General features: G+C 38.1%; 1 protein-coding gene across 5 annotated transcripts in view; it reads right to left on the bottom strand.

Moving 5' to 3' along the window:
- Positions 1-22,563, bottom strand: part of CTNNA2 (catenin alpha 2) — a 492,413-nt gene that overhangs the window by 109,998 nt on the left and 359,852 nt on the right. For all 5 annotated transcript variants that reach the window (XM_086612567.1, XM_086612566.1, XM_086612568.1 and 2 more), the window contains one exon: positions 8,710-8,862. In XM_086612567.1, coding sequence (XP_086468693.1) covers positions 8,710-8,862 — 153 coding nt within the window. The remainder of the gene's footprint in view (positions 1-8,709; positions 8,863-22,563) is intronic.

Raw genomic sequence — 22,563 nt, 5'->3', positions numbered from 1 at the left:
ATTCAAGTTGACATGGAGATTCTGAGCAACCTGTGAGTAATGATGGTTCTTTTCTTCTTCCCAGGAGAACACAAGATTAAAAATTTTTTAAAAAGTGAGTGGTAGATTGCTGAACTTCACGTAGCATTTGCTTATTATGTACATTAAAGAAAGATGCATGAACAAAGAAAAACATCTTTCAACCCTTTTGGTGTTGCTATGAGATGTAGAAGCTTGGCAATATAAGAATAAAGGAAAGAGACAGATGCACAGAAAATAACTACTCAAGATAATGCTAAGAGTCTCCCAGATTCTGGTGTGCTTGTTTACCCGGGTCTTTATTAGCAGGAAGAAATTTTGGAAACAGGACTATATTGCCAAAGAAGCCAACAGATAAGGAAGTTCCTCCCCTTTCAGCCATCCTGGATTCCTGGGTTTCATCAGAAACTTGCTAAGGGCAGGTGTTGAGGGACCAGCATCCAGGGCCTTCAGTATCTGCTGTAGCCAAGTTCTTCATTGCCAAATTGCTTAATTTCACCCATGTTTCTGTGTTAATGATGCAGCGCATAGATCACAGGCAGGTTCTGCAACTGTTTCCTCCTACAGTTGACTTTGTAAGCCCCAGAGCTGGATTCATATTGCCTGAAGGCAGAAATGGCTTTGGGAAGAAAGCAATCTTGAAAATGTAGACATTGATTATTTAACTCCTTTAATAATGTATCTTCTTCAGGGACAGGTACACAAGAGGCTCAAAAAGTCACAAAGCAGCAGTTATTTCTGTGCCTCACCTTTTCTATACGGCAATTTGATTTCATTTCAGCGTTAATCTGGAAACCAGAAAATGAAACTGGCATAGATCCCAGTGGACTACCAACATCCACTGGCTAACATAAGTGAAAAGGCCAGTGGAAAGAAGTCACTAATGACATAGTATTATCAGAAAGTTTTTTCCTGAAAGACAACTCCTGAAAGAGTTCACTTTGCCTTAAAGACATATACACCTCCAAGGTAAGAGATGGACTAACTAGATCCGGCTGCAGCAGGGACTCGGAAGAAAAAAATACAAAGAGTTGAAGCTTTTCATACTCTCATTGCGGATAATTGGACTCGTGGTTTTAGGATTGTCAATATACTCGTGTTGTTTACTAGGAACTAAGAACACCTGTTGCCCATGCAGAGAAGAAAGGCCTGAGATGGAAATTAAAACTAAAATGAGCAGATGAAACACTAGGACACAGAGGTAGCCCACAGCTTTAATTTCAAATAAAATCTTTCAACTCGAAGGGCTTAAATTAAAAAAATCTATGACTTTCTTAACATTCCTTGATTAGAACCAAGGATTACTATCTTCTAAATCTTATTTCTTAACTAGCTTAATGTCAACTAAAGAAAAATACAAAAAAAAAAAAAGAGGTTATCAGTCTATAGGAGGAAACCCAGCTATGTATACATTTTTCATGACAGAAGTTGGATACAGAAGCTATGAAAGAACAGTGACACTTTTTCTTCATTACTAGAAGCAAACAGATAGTTGTATACTGTGATAATGCAGTGATGTACACTTAAATAAAAAATAATAGAACATTTCAAGTATGGACATTATTTGTGAAATGTATCAGTAGGAACACTCTTTGTTCCTTGAAATAAAGTTGCAGAAATAAAACAGCCAATTTTTTTTCCTTTGAGGCTTGTTACTCCGGGTTTTGTCTATCTTAAAGGAAAATCCAACATAGTTCATGAACTTATACAATATTTACAAAAGTACAAATAAAGATTGTTATATATTCCTTATGAAGATCGCTAGTATCTCCTGAAAGTGAGCTAAAGTGCCACACTGTAAACTGTCAGAGCTCCATCAATCTCAAGTGCATTGCAGATTTCCAGAGATCTTCACTCCCTAACAGAAAGTCTAGCTTTGTTTTTCTCACGGATGCAACACTCCCTATGCTTTTCTAACAGATATTTTTCGAAAGAAAAAATACTGGGTTGGATATTAGTTATCTTACTGCTGATATAAATCTAGATTAAATTCACTGTTGACTACTGTAGTAACATTTTCTTTCACATTTTTCCTCTCCCTCCTCATTACTAAATCAAGCAAGCAGGGGTCATTGAGCTGGCCCAATTACTTGTTTTGTGTACTGTGCACACTGGAAGTGATTTTTTTCCCCTCTTGCTTTCAGTGTGCAAGCCTATTTCCACATTTATGATGGGAAAACATACAATCAGTCTGAATTAGGGAACAACAGAGTTCTTGGAAAATAAAGGGTAGCCTGCATTGTGCCTTGTAAAGAAGTTGAGTCTGTTGATTTTTTTTTCCCCTTGACACTGTAAAAGAGAAAATCCAAACCCCTAAACTCCCAAAAGCAATCCCAGTATCCTCTTCAAAGTGGCAATTACACAGTCAGGAGAAAGTTAATAAAGAATCCTGCAAGTCTAATGGACAAAGAGACTATAAAACAGAAACAGAAATGCTGCTGTTAAGTTTCATCTGCTACGAATTACCATCCAACCTTGTGATACTATTGATTTGCTTGTACTATATCAAATTTTAATCAGCATAAACCACTGCCTAGCACAGTTCTTCCACTAGCCAAGCATTCTTAGAGGATAACTTTGACTATTTTGGGTCTCCAGAAATCTTTAAGTTTGTATGAGATGAAACCGATAGATACATATAGGCTCCACAAAATTCTTCATAAAAATTAATTTCTGCAAAATTAGTATGGCATTGTCTTTTCAAAAGATTATATTTAGGTGCTTCAAATTTAGTGCTGCATCAGTTCATGCTAAAGAACAAAATCCCCTTGATCCCAACTTTGTTGGGAATAAGTTGCAAGGAAGAATAATGCAACTGAATTTAACTCTTGTAAATGTTCACTGATAACCAAATAGTGAAGTCTTTCCATAAAAAGAATTTTTAAGATTTAAAAAGATTTAAAACCCAAATCTTGAATCATGAGTAGAACTCTCTTGGACTTTCTGCTATCCTTATGAGGATGGAAAGCCTGATCCAATCCACTAATTTAACTAGAAAGCCCTGTAATCTGTATTTTCACAGTTCTTAATTAAACTTTAAACATGTTGATGTTTCCTATTGAAACCAAATAAACAGCTTGCTATCACGGCTCTTAAGGGTTTACTGGATGCTGAATTTAATCTCCCAGGAATCTGGTTGGATTTAATAATTTAATGTCGTGGTTTTTGGACTGAGGGTCGAGACAAGAACCGAGAGGGAGCACCCACCAACCATGGTCCCGGGCAAAACATGACTCAGGCTTTCTTCTTAAAACAAAACAATTTATTAACAGTTACTTTAACAAGAGACAAAAGTGAATGAAATCGGTTACTTGAGAGGAGAAAGAGAAAACAAGGCCAGATCTTAAACACAACAACCTCCCCACTCCCTATTTCCTTTCGTTCCTGGCTCTACCTCCCCCCCGGCGGCACAGGGGGACAGGGAATGGGGGAGTGCAGGTCAGTTCATCCATGATGTTACTGCCGCTCCTTTCCTAAAGGAGGAGGAGTCTTTACACCATTTTTCCCTTGCTTCAGTGGATCCCCTACTCACGAGGAAAAAAATCCCCAAACTTTTGCAGCATAAGTCCTGCCCGCAGGATTGCAATCCTTCTCCATGGATTGCACCAGTTTGGGCTTTACCAGTCTCGGCCCCTTAGGGAGCTGCTGCCACTGGCGTCGGCGTGGGTCGTCCCACGGACTCCAGATGCCTCCACGACCTCATCGTGCATCCCATGCCCATTATTAACAGTACTTCGTCGTGCATCCCCTGCTCCACGACCTCTCCTGGGCTCAGGCATCTCTTCCCCGACGTGGGTTTCTCCACGGGCCACGAGTGGGTCTCTGCTCCGCCGAGTACACCCTGGCTGCAGGGGGGCCGCCTGCCATCTTCACACCGATTGCAAGGGAAACCTCAGCTCCAGCACACCTCCTCCTGCTCCATCCTGACTGACCAGGTCGTTGTGGTTGTTTTCTCTTAGCTCTTAATCCTCTCTGAGGGAGCTCGGCCCGTCGGGCACCCCGGGAGTGGGGCGCTTCCTGAGTCCCCCATGCGGCTCCCCCGGCGCCATCTTGAGCACATGGCGCCGGCCCGGGCCCGAGCGGCCGCCCGGCCGGGAGCCGGGAGCGAGGGCAGCGCCCTCCGCCCCTCTCCTGTTCCTGGGCAAAAAGCCCCTTTCCCGTCCCTTTGTCCCAACTTAAATAGGGCAATTCGCAGAGGCGCCGATTTGGCTCAACCCCCCGAGGGGGATGGGACTCAGATCTGGTGGCACAGGGAGCAAATCCCCTCCCCTGCCACCAGAACACCCCTCTCATCAAACTATCACATTTAATTTTGTAAGAAACCATCCAGAGTACTAACGGTAAAACCAAGGAAGCTTTACCGAACAGAATAACAAAAAATTATTAATTAGCCACCATATAGTGCTTTGATAGATGAAGGTGCCTGCGTACAGCAGTTAAATGACTTCTCAAGGTCACGTTTGAAGCTGGCAATACAACTCAAGCATTTACTGATTTTCAGTCATTAGAGATAATTTTTATAACGACATTAGAGGAATTCATGAGGTAAAGATCATGACCTAGGAAGGCAACATGACTTCTCTAACTTCAGTTTTAGAAGGCAGAAAAGTTTAGAGATGACTGCTGAAATATGATTTGAAGAAAAGGATTTAGCCATCCAAGTCTGTAGTGATATCATCTAAATTCTGGTTTATTTCATTGTTATTTTTTTACCCCAAGTATCTGTATGACAATTTGAGTCATTCTGGATGATTCACATGATAGTTAAGCTGAGTCTTATTCTTGAGGTGCTCTGCCTTCTTGGACTCTGGAGGGAGTGAGACAAAAAGGCTTTTAACATAGGTATTGCAGATAAAGTGCCTCAAGTTTCACGAGATGACATCTTTACTCTGGGTGTCCAACATAACCCATAGACAAAACTGGCTGTCAGTGAATGTCTAGAAAAATAAGAATTCGTCTTTGTGGTTATTATTCTCAAAAGAGACATGTCACAGCAAGTCAAGGGAAAAGCAAAAGATAAAAAGTTATAAGAGGCAGAGAAGAGAAGACACACAAATAATGAAAGCAGCTCTTAAGAGGTTTAAGTATTCTGCAATGTGGACTATAAAAGAAAGTTAACTTCCATAGGCCTCATTCTTACAGCATGTATTTTTGAAAATATATTGACTACGCAAAGAAAATTTTGCCATTTGTATTCACCAAATATCAAGAAATGCATTTTCTTTTCTCAGAATGATAAAATGTAGCTTTTATATAGAGACGTATTAAAACATAGGTTATTTTTCCTGACCTTTTGATAGACTTTCTATTGAGCTTGGTAAGACATCCAAGAAATTCAGGTTCTGATTTTAAAAATAATGATTAATATTACAGAGCTTTCACAGTATTGGATTTGCAGTGCCAAATTCCTCTAACATAAGCAAGTGCAACTCCACATACTTCAGTGGAACTGTGCTTGCATATATTACCAAGCAATTCTGGCCCTGTGCCTGAGAAAGGATCTTGCATTCCCCAGTCACTTGATTATGTCTCATTTTAAAACCACGTTTTACTATTTGCAAAATACTTGACCCACAAAACCACAGAAGCCCATCTGCTAAAATACCATTGTGCATCGTTAAGTAAAAATTATGTAACTATTTTAAGTGCAAAATCTAGTGTACAAGGGATGTAAATCTATCCCAAATATATATTTTCTTGTGCAGTCTGATGAACCTGAAACTTCAGTTTCAAAATTCTGCTTGCACTAGAAATTAATTTCTTCAAGTTATTTTATTAAGCAAATCAGTAAGAATCCTTACAAATAAAAGATGAAGATCCATTTAAAAGACCCATCCTTGGAAAAGGCTAAGTATGGACCCAAAGGCTAGTACCAGATGTCAGAGACATACAAGAACAATCAAGGATCTGCTTGTAACAGTCTGGATAACCTAAATGGTATAAAATATTAGATATTTTAGTCAGTCCTGCACACAGGTCAGGGCAATCCCAAGCACAAGTACAGGCTGAGTGGAGAAGCAATTAAGAGTAGCCCTGAGGAGGAGGACTTGGGGGTGATGGTTGATGAAAAGCTCAACATGAGCCGGCAATGTGCGCTGGCAGCCCAGAAAGTGCACCATATCTCAGGCTGCATCCAAAGAAGTGTGGCCAGCAGGATGAAGGAGGGGACTTTGCCCCTCTACTCTACTCTTCCAAGACCCCACCTGCAGTACTGTGTTCAGCTCTGTGGATCCCAACACAAGAAGGACATGGATCTGTTAGACTTGAGGAGGCCACGAAGATGATTCAAAGGCTGGAGCATGTCTCTTATGAAGACAGGCTGAGAGAGTTGGCGCTGTTCAGCCTGGAGAAGAGAAGGCTCGAGGGAGACCCTCTAGCAGCCTTCCAGTACTTCAAGGGGGCCTACAGGAAAGCTGGAGAGGGACTTTTGACAAGGGCATGTAGTGATAGGACAAAGGGCAATGGCTTTAAACGGAAAGAGGAGAGATTTTGATGAGATCCAAGGAAGAAATTCTTCACTCTGAGGGTCATGAAGCACTGGAACAGGTTGCCCAGAGAAGTTGTGGCTGCCCCATCCCTGGAAGTGTTCAAGGCCAGGCTGGTTGAGGCTTTGAGCTGTGTGGTGTAGCAGAAGATATCCCTGCCCATGGCAGGGAGAGGAAAACACATAAATAATGTACCTATGGCAGGGAGGTTTGAAGTAGATGATCTTTAAGATCCCTTTCAACCCAAGCATTCTATGATTCTATATTAGAGCCAAGACATCTATTGCTACTAGCATCATTGTTTTATTGGTGCCTAACAGTACCAAAAGATGAATTTATTGGTGCCTTTAGTACCTAAAGATGAAACTCTAGCTTGGACTAAAGTACAAGTCTAACATAATGTTAGGCTTGTAAAACCAAAGCTAGATAACTATAATCACTCTCTTAGTTTTTGTTGGGGTTTTGTTTGTTTGTTTGTTCCCCCCCCACCTCCCCCCAAGTTGAAGAGTTATTTTGATAGTGGGTTTTGGCTTTATTTTTTGGAGGGGTTAACTATAGTCTTTAAAAGATATTTTTGCTCCTTATATGTCACTACCTCTTATCATCTTTTCAAAAAGATCTACTTAGTTACTTTTAACTTTTTAATAATGCTATTAGACCTGTAATTGCAACATTTTGTTGCAAATCTGTGGAGGAGGGGACTATTATAATACCAACCACATATGTTCATTGCATATTATGTATAATGCTACAACTCTGTCTGTCAATACACTATACCTGTGAATATTGTGGAGGGGTTTTCTGTTCATTTGCTTTTTCTTTCTTCATATACTTACTGGCTAGTTCCTTTTTCATTGCGGCAGCTCCAGTCACCAGGCAACAGTAACAAATCTTTGCATAATTGCAAAGAGGAGTCAGGACTGAAAGCTGCCAACAGTCCTGTAGTCCTCTTGCAGATATCAGTAATAAACCTTACTTTATTCAGCATTGTACAGAATCCAGTCAGAGCTTTTAAACCCCAGGACCTCCCTTTAAGTGCCTACAAGTTAAGTACTACAGCAAGCACCTGACTCCCAGGCCCTGAATGCGGTACCTTGACTCCCTGTTTTGTACATGGGAAGAGTGAAATGCTCCAGAACAGCACCTTACTCCCACTAAAAATACTCCCCGCCTTACCTATTTTGTCAGGGAACTGTCTAGCTTTAGTCAGCAGTAACCAAGAAACCCCTACTCATTGCTTCAGCTCAGGTACTAGAGAATTAGGATGGTGTCTGTTTCAAGAACAGAAGTCCTCCAAAGGTATAGTTCAATACCTTTTAAAACAGTAGTTCCCTACTAGCATTTTCCTCTGCTAAAGAACACATGGCATGGCTAGAGAGAGAGGATGTTGCAAAGGGGCTATGTATTCTTCAAAATAATGCTAGTACAGAGAAGTCAATAATGCCACATAATAATATCAAACAAATTACTGAATTATATTTGCCTTCAAGAAATGCAAGCGTTTTTTCATAGTTCTTCATCTGTTAGAGGACAAACTGAGATTAACATCATCATTACTTTATTAAAAGTTCATTCAATGAGCATTCAGGTTTCAATCACTATGTTTTATACTCCTCATGGTAGAACAGAGCTATTTGAATATCGTCCTTAAAGACCTGAAATTATCATTTGACTTTACTCAGTAGGCCTCTTCAGAAAGAGAAGATACTAAACATATATTTGTAATACAGACCTTTCAAGAGCAAAGATGGTCTTAAGGCTATGCCTTCTCTATATGTCCTTTTCCCTTTTTTAGTTCAGCACGACAAGCTCTTAAGTCTGGAGCAGCCTTTGGCCAGTACCAGACACAGTATTGTGAAGCACCTATTTGTCTTTTTACTGAATAGAAATTAAGATCTATTGCACTGTTAGTAAAGCTGAAATGAAATTTACTTCTTGTTGCTCATGACTTTTGACAAAATACTGGAAATACCATTTTTAACACGCTCAATTTCTTTAATGAACTACTAAAGTACAGCACATGCTCTTCTCTGCCAATCATCCAGACATTTTGCTTTGCAATCACTGGGATAAATAAAGTTGGCCAAAACTCCTGAAACCTGTATTGCTGAAATGATACCCTTAACATTTCAGCCAGTATATAATTTTTCTTGCCTCTCCTAGAGAGGCAAGATGGAAATCTAGCTGTGTCAATAAGGTCACTTACCTCAACTAACTTGTTGGCGTGTTCACGGAAGACCTGAGCATACTCCTTCACTTCTTTCTCATTACCGCTTTTTGCAGCCTCAATGAGAACCAGTAATGGGACATTGGTCTCTAGGAACGAATCCGATATATGATCCATTACTGCCTTCCGTAGCTGTGACAAAAGAAAGCAGACCAGTAAATAAAAGGAGAATTATCAATACACATTCCCACTGTATTCATCGGCTACTTTGATTTAAGCATTAATGTGTCACATCTCACAGCACTGTATGAGAGCTTGGGCTTTTGTTTTTTTTTCCTTCTTCCAAGTTATATATTTGCAGCGAGCATACAAATATCAAACACTTAATGGCCCAGGTCTGCAAAACCCTCCTGAGATTCATGCTGATTCACACATCTAATCCTACTGGACTGAATGGATCTATATAGGACGATGGTGATTATCCACATAATACATTGCAAACTGATGAGAATTGAAAGCTGCACGCTACTTTAAAAAACAGTTCAGCTCACTTAAAAGCCAAATATGGATTAAGGAGCTTAACTTCAAGAAACCATTAAAAATATTAGCTGGAATACTTCTAAGCCTTCTCTAATTCCTGTACTGGATTGTATTCTATGCAAAAAATGATAATTTCTTTTAGCACAGGCCTTATGCTTCGTATTTCCTTTCAAATACCTCCGACAGGTACAACCAGAAAACCTGTCTAAGCATTTTCCAGGTGGATTAGAAAACATACAATTTATTCCAAAGGAAAAAAAAAAAAATCACAAACCTGACAAATGACTGAAGATTAAACATCTGTTATTTCATTAAAATATCCGTTTGAAACAATATTACTGTAAGAACGATGTCACTAACTTCTTCTCTACCTTGCTAATAACCACTAATTAATGTCAAAATTCACTAAAATTTGAAAGACAGCCAGAAAGATGACTGAAATTTTAAGTAATTCTTCCTGGAAGCTTAATTGCTCTATAGTGTATAGATCAGAAACGTTCTTAGCATGTTTTCTCCAGCTTTTCAGTTAAGAATGAAAAACTGTGGACTCAAACATAAGCTGGGAGCTATTCAGCCTGGAGGTCTGACTAGCCATTAGTTTTCTTAAATCACGCATTTTTAGTTAGAAGAAACATCAGGGAAGATAATTTTCTCTATTTTGTAGCCCAGACAAGAAAGCTCTGGCTAGACAAGGTGTCATCAAAACACTCAATCATACTGAAAACTGGTATATTGTTAGGCACTGTAAATACATGATCCAAGATGCGTTTGCTGTTTGACAGCAGCAATTGTCATCTCTATTTGAATAAGGAGAAAGCTAACTTTGAATATTTCCATTCAATCCCTGAGTGGTGCAGTGAAAACAAGCAAAGCAAAATAGCGTATATGTGTTTGCATGAGGTATTCCTTTTATTTCTGTTACAACTAAAGCTGCCAATGTATAAGAACACCAATTCTGAATTCCCCTTAAGCATTAATTCCACTCAGATTCTACCTGGAAAGTATTTTTCCACTTCCAGGATGATTAAAGGCACTCAGGATAGCTAACACTAATACATACAAAGGGAAGGGGAAAACAACAAAAAAAGAAGAATATATCAAAGAAATCTGCCAACAGTTAGGAAGCTGGTGTGGGGTTGCTGCTACCTATCATGTTGTACTCTTCCTTTTTTTTTTTTTTTTCTCCTCTCATCAATCTGCTGATATCCACTTGCTGACTCTATTCTTATATTGAAAGCCTTCATCCTTTGGGTCTGTTTGCACAGCATCTTATACAATGAAAGCCTGATCCACGAATAGTTTTCATAGGTACGATCTCGATACAAAGATAAACACTAATATTGCTCCAAATATATCAAAGCATTGCAAAAAAAAAGAAAAAAATATGCTAAGATGTTAAGTGTCAGAGGACAGTGCACCAGCATAGCACAGCACTCTGCATTATATGGCTGATAGGCTTCCAGTCACTGCGTGTATCAATCTTTCTCTGCCAAACGAAGGGTTTCATCTATAGCCAGCATTAAGGGAGAGATACTGCCAGAGAGGGTTTGTCTCATGTTTGCTTAATGACCCTCTGCAGCTGCCCATCTCCCAACACTGCCTGAGAAGCTCTGCTTCCAAGTTAGATGCCTCAGTCCAGTACCTACTGTTAGACTTTTTGAAGTTCACTGGACCGAAATATGGCAAATAGTGGCATTTACAAAGGAATACACAAAGGTTGTAAAGATACCATATGGTTTCCATCTCATTCTCAGAGAAAATCCTTTAAAAAATTCACTTACTCTAGTTCAATGCCTTTATCAATAAAACCTATCATCTACCGCACTGAGAAACTACTTTAAATGTTAAATGAACACTGACATTGTTCTGTTTATGTCGTTCCATAAGGAGGTATCTGTTTCAGAGCGTTGTGTTCAATGAACAAGCAATTCAATTTTTAATCAAGGTTAATGTGGTATTATAGATTCGATTATAACAATATGCCCCATGGAACTGTAAGAAAAGTCTCAGGATGTTCAACTACGCAGCTTATTTTCAGTGGTATTAAATACCTTCAGTCTACAACCACATACTAGAAATCCATAAACAGGACAGTAAGAGCATCAGCTAACCAGCAATTTGTAGTTTATCCAATACACAGCAGAGTTATAGTTGAATAAAAATTAATGAATAAAATGGCTATATTGTTTCTAATGGTAACTGTTTGTTCCCTTCTGCAGTTCAGAGTTGCAGCAGCTGAAAAATACTCTGAATTCTGGCTGTCACGGGTTTGATAAATATAAAATTAACAAATTCTATTTTCCTATGCTGTGTTAATCATAGATGTCAGTAGCATATTTCTGACCCCTCATGTAAACACACATTATAATTTCTTCAGAGATTGGTTATCTGAGTTTTAGGACGCCCTTGCATTGAAGTTGAAAGGTATAGTTAACGTTTTTTATATACGCAGGAGACCACAAATTTTGCTATCCATCACCACAGGCTATAAAGAACGACTTGACAAAATCATTTGTTAAATGTGACGGGAGTATGAACAGAAGACATTCATCCAATAGCTGAAATGGATACATGACAAGGTAATATTAATTGCACAAGACAAGACATTTAAAAGTATTAGCTCAGCATTACCAGTCTATTTGATCCAATTAGGGCTATTCATCACGGTAAAACAACTACCGAAAAAATAAATCTTGTACGTTCCTCTGCATACTGCAACAAAATCCAGCCAACGCGATGGCTTATGCATCCAGAGATTTCACTGTTTCATACAGCTAATCTCAGTTCAGAAGGGAACGAGAGCAGTCTGTGACTTGAATTTAAACGGTCATAAAACAGGCAGCAAAACCATGTCAAGTTTTATTTTAAAACAGAATGAGATCTTGTGCTCATACGTACATTAACAAACGTCTTTGCGATGCCTTAATTGACCCTGCATTCTGATGTAAATATTATGACACAAACTATTACTCATAAGACAATGCTTTAGGGGTTTTATTCTTCACTGAATTTTTCAGTTGGAGGGGATTTCAAAGTGTGGGAAGTGTCCACTACATGAAACTCCATTTGTTGGAGAAGAAAGCAAATTATATAAAGGTCTGTCTTAATTCATTTCGTCAGGGAGAAAAAATTATTAATTAACATGTAGCTAAAAGAATAACAAGTTTGCTAGACCAGCACAAAGATACAAAAGGAAAACATCAAGACCTGCAAATGTTTTTAAAGTATGAATGGTGTATCACAAGGCAGATTTTATGTCTTTCCAGTTCAGTCAATTTAGTCAGTTTACGGTGCAGAGTCAGTTGCTGGTTTTGATAGCATCATGTTCTACTGTTCTAAGCACTATTTAGGGCTGTTTTATCATTGCCGGTTCACAGCTATAATTGAGCTCAAAGAGGTTAAACTGCCCGCTGAAATGATGTTTTCCATGGCTATATAACAATTTTAGAACCAAAATGCCTCAGTGCTACTTACAGCCTAGTAGAGAATTAAATGTCTAATCCTGACACTGGAAGGTAAAGTCACAGCAGGAGATTAATGACTCTAACAGATTGTTAAACTTTATAAAGACTGGCAGTATAAAGCTATCTGTAACAAAAGTTTACCAAGGAGTACCTTATTCACCATTCTCTATTTAATGTGCATTACAAGCTGGACCCAACTCCAGTTTGCAGCTGCAGAGAACTCCCAAACAGGTATTAATTTAACTGAAAGAGATGAAAATAAAGCCTTCTCTGCAGCAGTTAAAACGTGTCTCCTCCAATGTATTGTGAAATTGAGATCTGGAGTATAAGGCAGTGTCTATTAGAAGCTACTGCAGTATAGTGCTAAAGAGAAAATCTCAATCAATTCTGTACACTACAACCCCTGAAGATGTGACTAAAAAGGGTAGACTGGAAAATGTGGACGGTGAGGCCATCAATCATGTCTTCAGCATAAGAGGTTATGCAAAAAAAGATTAACATCTGGTGTAGTGGAGGGTGTCCCTGCCCATGGCAGGGGGGTTGGAACTAGATGATCTTTGAGGTCCCTTCCAATCCAAACCATTCTATGACTCTATGTATCACACTTGGACACTCAAACTACAGATTTCTGGAATATTTAAGTTTTTAAATATTCCATTTAAAATGGAAATAAAACTTAAAAATTTAAAATATTTAAGTTTTGAGCCTAAGAGAAAAACTCAGGAAGAAACGATGTTACAAAGACTGATCATACTTCTTCATATATTTTCCTGTGGGTGAGCTTTCTTCTTTCTAAAGAGAAACTTCCCTAGTCAGGAAAAGATCAGGGACAAATTTACTAATGGAAAGTAACTTGAAGTGACAAGTTTTGACTAGAAATTTGAAAGAGAATAAGACACACACACAAAACCGTTCCTCCTAGTCATAAGTCACTACAAAGAACCTAGTTACCAACTGCTAAGGTACTTAATCCCCACTAATTTAACTTTTTTTGAGGGTGTATGTGTGGGGGCGGAACAGTTTATCATTTTTATGTCTTAGAAATTTTATACTGTTTTTTCAAATAAATCCATTTTTCATTAAGAACAATCCTCGGGCTTGCTAACAACATTAGTGCAGTTACATAAAAGCAGAGGAAAACTTAAAAGCTTGGGGGACAGATATCCGCATAACCCCCAAACATATCAGTGTTTTCAGGGCAAAAACTCTGTCTTGTTTCGTGTTTGGACAGAACAATAAAATCTCAATGTTGGTGGGAGTGCTGGGTCAGTACCAAATATTCATTTTTTCTAAGAATAAAGAACAATATAGAGCATTAAAAAGGTAGAGGACAGTACAGAGATTACCATCAAAAAATGTTGGAAAAACAGGAGGACAGAAATAGAGGCAGGGACTAAACAGTCAGTGGAAAGCACCAGTGAAGTCAAAATAATCCAGAAGTGAAAGATAATTATTAACTTTCACATTCCGTATGACCTGGGAGGGTAGAGTGGTGACAAGGAGAACATAGAAGGATGAAGTTGCAGAACAGGACATTACATGGAGGAACAAAGAAAGGAAAGACTGTAGGAGGTTGCCTCAGCAGGGAAGAAAAGGTATAGGACTTGAAAAATATCCTTGGGAAAACTGAGAACTGTAAAGTGTCAAAAGTGTCACCCAAGACTGCAAGTTAGAGGGTCTGACGCAAAAGAGTTGTGACAAAGAGGATGGTAATGAAGAAGAATAAAAATCATGGATTAAACATCCATGAATTAAACCAAGAACCACAACACATTGTTTATGTGTGGTTACTGTCTCAGGCTCTATTGAAATTATATTTAAATCACGTAGAGTGGCTTTGAAGCTTTACATTTTTTTATAAATACAGTAAATAAAAAAAAAAATGGAGACAAAACTGTTTGGGGGAAGTTAAATAGCTCTTTGGTCACAAATAGGAAGGATGTTGTCTATGAAAACCCTTCACAAAGTTATCCTCACTGTGGTAAGTGTACATGGTAGCTTCACTTAAGAGGAGTTAGACCCAATAAGCTTTAAAGGGTTAATAGAGAAGTGCTACATGTATCATACTTGCATTCTCACCCGCCCCAGCTACATGAACAGGCTGGCATACTAAATATTATCATCAGCTTCTCTAAGACCTAGAGATTTAGGCCCAGTAAAAGCTGATGACAGCTGCCTTTGGTAGATCCATCTATCTGAGTTCCAGACAACAGCTAAAACAAGATTGAAAATTGATTGCATTCCGTAAAAGTGGATTTCTCATCATCCTTCCCAAGAGTCAAAGTCACAAACTGATCCTGCCCCATGGACAGAGATGATTGGTATTTGATACTATCAATTATTATAAATACCTTTCAAAAAAGCCCTTACTGCAGTGAGATCACAGTCTGTTTGGTTTCGGTTTGGGTTTTGTTTGTTTTGGATTTTTTTGTGTTTTGGTCTGGTTTGGGTTTTTTGGGGGGGTGGGGAGAGGCATTTTGTTGGTTTTGTTTTGGTTTTATTTTGTTTTCTTCCTCTTCGGAGTAATTTCTACAAAGCAAAACCTGAAGCCAAAACTTTATATTTCTGGTTGCTTAATAGCAAGTAACATTAAAGACATTTTATAATACTTTAGAAACAGCGTTACTGAACAAAATTAATGTCAATTAAGAAACAAATGCAATGTTGAAATTACATTTGGAAATTAAATTCTACGTACTTTACTATTGCTCATAAATGCATTAGGAGGACAGAATTATATAAGTCTTTGGAAAAGGATTATGTTTTCCTCTGCATTTATAGTGCTCCCTACCTCATGTTACTGCATTATTGATAATGAACATCAAAATTTGTAGCCGTCTTTATGAATCCAAGCTTCTGTAAGCTTCTTTACCTGATGTGACTGCAGGTCATTTTCTGACACTACAGAACAGTGAAAGCTTCTTTATATAAAACTATCATCAACAGAAATTTCTTGGAATAGATTTTTTTTTGTCTTGGTTTGTTTTCTGGTGGGGTTTTTTTTGTTGTTCTTGTTGAGTAGCAACATTAAACACTTCTGTTGAGCTTCTCTCACATTTACAGTGTATCTCATTAAAAAGAGTTTTAAAAAGTCCATACTTGTTTCTCTGCAGTGATTACAGAGCTGTGCATCTTCTAAAGTTCCTGGAGTGAGTACAAAGATTTGCTGAAATATGTGAGCTTTTATGAAGACTCATTATTTGAGGAATAATAGACAAACCATGTGCAGTAATCTACTCTAATGCAATATAGCTGTCACTGAGTTTTTCCTCATAATTCCTCACAAGCCACTTTGAAAGGCCAACTCTCTATGCTCGCAACTTCCAGTTAAAAAAAAAAAAAAAAATCAAGTTCCTGTTTCAAAAAGCAAAAGCAGCTATAGCTACTACACTCTTTGGATTTTGCCAGACAAAAATAATCCATCACGGGTATTATGTTGCAGATCGAAGTTTCCTTCATTTGATGAAAGTGTTACACACTGTAGCCTTACACAAAACTACCTGATACGGGTATAGTTTCCTGAGATATGGCACCATATGTGCATCAGTAAACATTATGTGTAGAGTAAATTAAACTGAGCCTTATAATTAGGCAGTAAGGAAATTACTGCAGACCTGAAAGAGTAAATCAGCAGTATTAAAACACTCTCCATTTCCTCTGAAGCACTTCAGAGCACCATAAAAACCTCAATGTCACAGTGAAAAACATCCAGAAGAAATGTGTTTTGAGGGAGACAAAGACACGTGCATTCAAATAAGTCAAAAATCAAGATTAAGTGCAATTTAAGTAATAGTTCATTGCCTCTAACTCTTTAGATCAGATATTTAGACATTTTTCTTAAACTCCTTTCCTAAAGTAAACACACCAGTTAGTCTGTCAAATGGGAGCAGACAAAAAGCAGATGCAGTATTGGACAGCATGCCAGGGGCTTTTGTTTCTTTGAGTCCAAGCTGGTAAAATTCAGAGTATGCTTACTTCTGTTGCTTTAAGGAATGACTACAAATTCAGTGGAAGCTGAAGGAGCAGAGGACTTGAAAAACTGGAGCATTACTATCTCTGCTTTATAACCCAGTATTACACGAGACTCTTGTCTAATGCATTTGTACAAGCTGCTAGAGGAACCCAGTAAAGAAGTACTGATGTACACACAGTGTGCTGCACCCTCATTAAATGAATACAAGAAATAAGCATGTACTGCCAGGACAGAAATAAATCTGTATTAGCATTTGATAGACTGCTTTCAGAAAGGCAGCTTCCAGATTTCCACAATCAAGAGCACTGGAGTCACCGCAGGTGAAAACATCACCTATTAAGCAAGAAGGAAAAGGTGTTGGTTTTCTAATGAGCAAGGGCTGATGCTGCAGGTGGCCTTAGGTTCAAAGACATTCAGACTGACTTATGGCTGGCTCCCTTTAAAAAAAGGCCAACAGTTTGTCAAGAAGCATTTTCATGCAACAGAATGAGGCAATCTCACCAATCATACTGTGCTTTCCCTTGGGAGCAACCAATACCTCATCTTTGGTAATATAACATAGCCTTAGCAAGACTCCTGTGGATCATCTATTTAAGTATGACCTTGCTTCAACTTTGCCTTCGCAAAATAAATCTTTAGTAAACATTCACACAAGACTAAATTTTGAAGTCACAACCTTCCGGGATGTTCTGCTACTGCTTAACACTTGCATGGAGTTTTGCATCTTCAAAACACTGCATCAACTTTCTTACAAATTCTCACAGTGTTATGTGAGCCAGGTAAGGTCCATGACCCTTCCCCTCTCTGTGTTTTTAGCCCTCCTTAAATTATACAGATCTTGAATTAAAAAAAGACACGTTGAGGATTTATAACCTTAACCGATGCCCTCACTTCTACAACAAAGGGCACATCAGAACCTACTTTCATGGTAACGAGGAGCAGAGCTAGAGCTGCCTTCTCCAGCCCTCCAAGAAACGCACCTATTGCTGTGATGTTGACTGGCTCTATAGCTTGAAAATAAAAGGATTATTCACACAAACCTACCTTCAGGCTCCTATCTTTTGGCTGCCTAAAGGAGGAAGCAGTTTACTTGTGAATCCTTATATGTGAAGAAAGATGAGCTTTTGCAAAATATGTCCTTGAAACCCCAAACCACCTTCTGAAGGTGAACTCTCCATTGAGTATATAGGAGATTGAAGGTAAATCAGCTTCCTTATATTATCACCCAATTTCCATACTTGACATCAGCTGGTGTGAGTTCTCAGAGCTGTCTTTTTCTCTTCCCTCGCTCCCTTAAGATGAGTTTTTATTTCTTTGTATGTGCTGTTCAGCTCCTTAAAGGAGCTCAAAGGAATTGGTTATCTATTAAGTTTAATTAGAATTAGGTTCACTGTTTTCTTCTGAAGATCTTAGTTGTTTTGTTTTCTGAGCACTCATACCTCCCTTGGGCTTATATCTTCATGTGCAGATGCTGTGTACCTCTTCAAATTGGTACAACACAGAATACCTAAGTCGAGGCAGCTTCACCTTCAGAAGCAACCTTACTGTCTTTCACACTATTCTTCTAAAACTGGACAGGAATTCTCACTTGTCTTCATAGGGCATTTTAAAAGGGACAGAGGATAAACAAAAAAATTAAGTCAGTAAATGATGATTCAGGGCAGTAAGATTTAATTTCTAGGTGCCACCGGCCCTCTCTGCAGCATTTGACAAGTCAAATATATATATATGAGACAGTAGCTTTACTGCAAAATGACGATGATAAAATTTCATCTTTCAGAGGGGGTCCTGTGTTTTCTTCAAAGCATTTACATACTGTAAAGAAGCAAACTGTGCATATACTTGAAGAGAGAAAGATTTAAGTCCACAGACTGAACACATTACATAAGTGTCTATCCATAATATAATTTGCATTGTATGGGTTAGCTGCAATAAAATCTGTTCCAACGGAACACGTCTTTTCAGTTTTAGGTGTCCCTTTAGTCTAATTGCATGAGCTAATATTCATGTGTTTTTATTCTGAGAGTCTCTCTAGAGCCTACGTCAATTGTTGGCAGGTTTCAAAGTGCTAAGCAATTTTTTTTTTACCACAAATAGCATTCATAAACAGTAGTGATACAACTTAATCTAAGTGGAAGTGACTGACATAAAGAGCAAATGGAGATACGCTGCCTCTCAAGAGCTAGAAAAAAAAGATATGACAAATAAGCCCAAGAACATTATGAAGCCTGTTATCTAATTCAAGCTGTTGTAACCCATATTAAAGAAAGTACACCAAATTGCGAGTCCTTTCAGAGCCCTATGAAGTAGGCAAAAACTGAATATATTCTCAATAAATTCTCCCCAAGATCTTTGTTCTACCAAATTGGCATGCCTCATCAACCTTTAACCTTTTTAGTTTTTGACTTGAAGCCTGATCTAGTTATTAAAACAGTACTATCAAGGACTAAAAGATAAGAAGTATAATAATTGTAGCTGTGCAACTGAAAGGAAGCATGCTAGAGAATATGGATGATAACAGAATTGATTAGAATACATAAAGAATTGATTAGAGGTATAGGAAGGGCAAATATGACTTGGATTTTTTTATTTTTTTTTTTATTATTTGGCTGCTGCAAAGTATGTTACTGAACAAGTCTAGTGTGTGGCTGGTAGAAAGACACCATAGCACAGTTATTATTAATATTAGTTTATTCCTAAATGGTTAAACCTGGTCCTGAGTACTTGAAAGTGTGTCACCATCCCTAGAGTGTTAGTAGTGGCTACTGGGATAAAGCAGATGCTGAGAAGATGCAATCAATATTCTAAACTCCATCAATATTCATAAGAAAGAGGGAGACTTTCAAATCTATACTGAAATCATGGAAGGGCCTATCTTTCAACTGTCAGCTTACAAAGTAGCTGAGATTAAATAACCAACTTTTAAAGGACAAACCACAGCCACACATGAAAATCATTCTTGGAAAATCATATGAGAAAACAAGTCCCATGGCATGGCAGAAATTATATTGAAGGGTTTCCTTAGGGATGGTAACATGGTACAGTTATACAATACCAATATTACTAGCAAAGTAGCACAGTAGGGTCTCCTAAAATTAAATATATCTCTGAAAATTCAAAGTGTTGTTGCAGACAATGAAGTAAAACAGAACAGGACCATAGTCCTGATCATAAAGGGCGTTGGTTTCAGACTGGTTTTCTCAGGAAATGAGGCTTATTACTGTAAATCTGTACATTTTTTTCAAATACATTTTGTTAGTCAATTTTAAACCAACTGACAGACAGAAAAGGTCTTAAGTATGATAAATAGCTGGAGTTTGATGAAAAATTCTCTGGGCAGGAAAATGCATTAGCGTCCTATTGTTTGAAATTTGAAATTTTTAATTTCAAAGAAATTATTGTTTGAAATTGTTTGAAATTTGTTCTGTGAAATCAGTAGCTGGCTGGCCAGTGTACCAATGTACGTACCAGCTGGCTGACCGCCACGGGGGTACGAGCTGGCCAGTTGGCAGAGGAGGTGCCAAGACCAACCATACATCTTCCTGCATTTCACCAACCAGCTTGGAGAAAAAAGTGAGCTATGGCAGATGAGGTAGTAGCAGAGAGGAGAACGATGGATGTGAGAAAATGAGAAGAAATATGAAAACCAGAGAGCATGAGAATGAACATAGTTATTTCGAGTCCAGAAATGATGGCAACTTTCCACATTCAAAATCACCACCCTAGCTAACTGTGTGTAGCTACTGATAGGATGTTGATGTTACTTTGCTTTTTGTGGTGCCCAGGACATCAGTCTAAATATTCAAAATATAAAATTATTAATCAAAATGCAACTGGTAATGTAGTTATTTCTAGACTTTTCACTTCACAGTTGTTATTAATGTATTTTATAATAAAGTTTTGTTGTGTAAAACTGAAAGGAAAACCAGAAATCCAACTTTAAAAATGTTTCTACTTTGGAAGAAAACCTGAAAATTTCAAAATTATCAAAATGCCTTAAAACAGTGGAAAATGTCCTTGAAAATACTGAAAATATGTTCTTAATTTTCAATATTTATTTATATGTATATAGTTAAATTTGCAATGTGAAGCTAAAATAAACTACTAACTTTCAAAATGAAAATTTGAAACTACTGAAAAAAAACACAAATGTGCCTTTTCAACTGTCAGGCTTTTTTTTATTATTTTCAAAATTAAATTTCTGGATAATTTCTGATGGTTTTCAGTTTTAAAGAAAGTGAAAATTTTCCATTGGGTATTATTTCATAAAGTATTTCTAACTAGCTTTAGTAATGACATAAACCTAAGCCTGCAGGAGGTGAATTAACTGTCCTTAAAAGCTATATAAGCCTATCACTTCCAGTAGAAACTGAGAATCACTGGTAAAAAATCTTCCTATTTCTTTACATTTCCTTCTACTCGGAGGCATACAAACTATTAGTCTGGCTTGAACGGATGAAAACGAAGAATTATTTGATTTCAGTCGACTGTATAGAATACTGCAGGCAGGCTGCTCTGTTAAAATTAATAGGTGTACAGATATCTGCTCTTTAAGAGAAAACTAATGGTTTTGGTTATTATACCTTGCAGGGAAACCGACTGGCTAATACAGCCTGAACAAGCTCAGCTGATCAACTGGAACAGGACACGAGGCAAAGAGACGATGGCAGCAGGGCAGGAGGCAGCGGCACTAACAGGTGGGACACCAGTGGTGGTGACAGCAGAACAGCTGGTGCCGTGCTCATACAACTCCAAATGATCTATAGACCGTGCTGGTCCTCGCTAGGCATCCAGTTTGTGTGTCAGCCAAACTCTTTGGTGTGTCCTTCCTGCTTATCTTTGTTTCAATGTCACCATGGAGTTGCAATGCTTGAAATACTGTGTATGGGCAGCTTTATGATAAGCTGTAGTATTTAAACTCTAGGGTTAGTATATTTTTTCCCCTACGGAGGTAAAACAAATCAACAAAATAACTGGCATCAACAAGCACCCTGCTGCTGGTCTAGTTTGCTATACCACACAGTTGAAGATGCTTTTGTTTAGCTTTTAGTTTTGGTGTTTTTTTTTTTTCTTTTTTTTTCTTGACAGACTTTCATACTGGGGGGGAAAAACACCCCAAATCCTGCCAATTGGCATAACTTGTTATCACACACAGAACTCTGTGCTTTTTCCAATTTGTTCAAAACAAAGTAAGAAATGGCAGCAGTAAGCTATGAGCTGGTGAGACTTGTCTGCTTCCAAGAACTAGTTCAGTCTGACTTAGGTTGATGTTCTTACTGGCAGTTTATATTAAGACATATAATTAGATCCCCGTAATAGTTTTCCAATGCCCAGGAGAGTTTTAATGATGAGTATAAAAGATGTAATTCCATCAGAAAAGGAAATATTGATGTGACTGTAAATTGTGAGATGGGATTTTAGCACCGTGTATCCCAACCACAGTCATTTCACATGTCTGCGTGTTCTGTAGATAATCAAATACAATCTCAGAAATAAAGAGCTAAGTAACCCAGGGCGAGAAAGAAAAATCAGTTTTAGATGGTTGACTACTGAAGCCTTGCAAGGGAGCCTGACTACCACATGAAATATATATACCTTCTTCATTACCAAAACATAGTTTGTAGATTGTCCAGTTTTACGGTGGTAACATTAAGCTTTATAAATGTGACAAGGAAGGCTGCTTTAAAAGCGATTCATTAAAACCAAAAGGCATTATGGTATTCAAAGTTGGTGTTGTCTCCTATGATTTAGTCCAAAATAGAAAGACTGAAATAGTATAACACTGCAATCTCAACTGCGGTTCATTTCTTCTTAATCCTCTCCCCAGCCATTAAACTAAGTCCTCATCGACATCCTCATATTCTGAAATTTAGCAGGGGATGTATAGGCAGGTCTGTGTAGACACGCACGTGTATG

Source organism: Tauraco erythrolophus, chromosome 5, assembly GCF_009769465.1.
Source record: "Tauraco erythrolophus isolate bTauEry1 chromosome 5, bTauEry1.pri, whole genome shotgun sequence".
Classification (NCBI taxonomy): Eukaryota; Metazoa; Chordata; class Aves; order Musophagiformes; family Musophagidae; genus Tauraco; species Tauraco erythrolophus.
The sequence above is the reverse complement of the archived record's forward strand: the minus strand, read 5'-3'. Positions and strand labels throughout refer to the sequence as shown.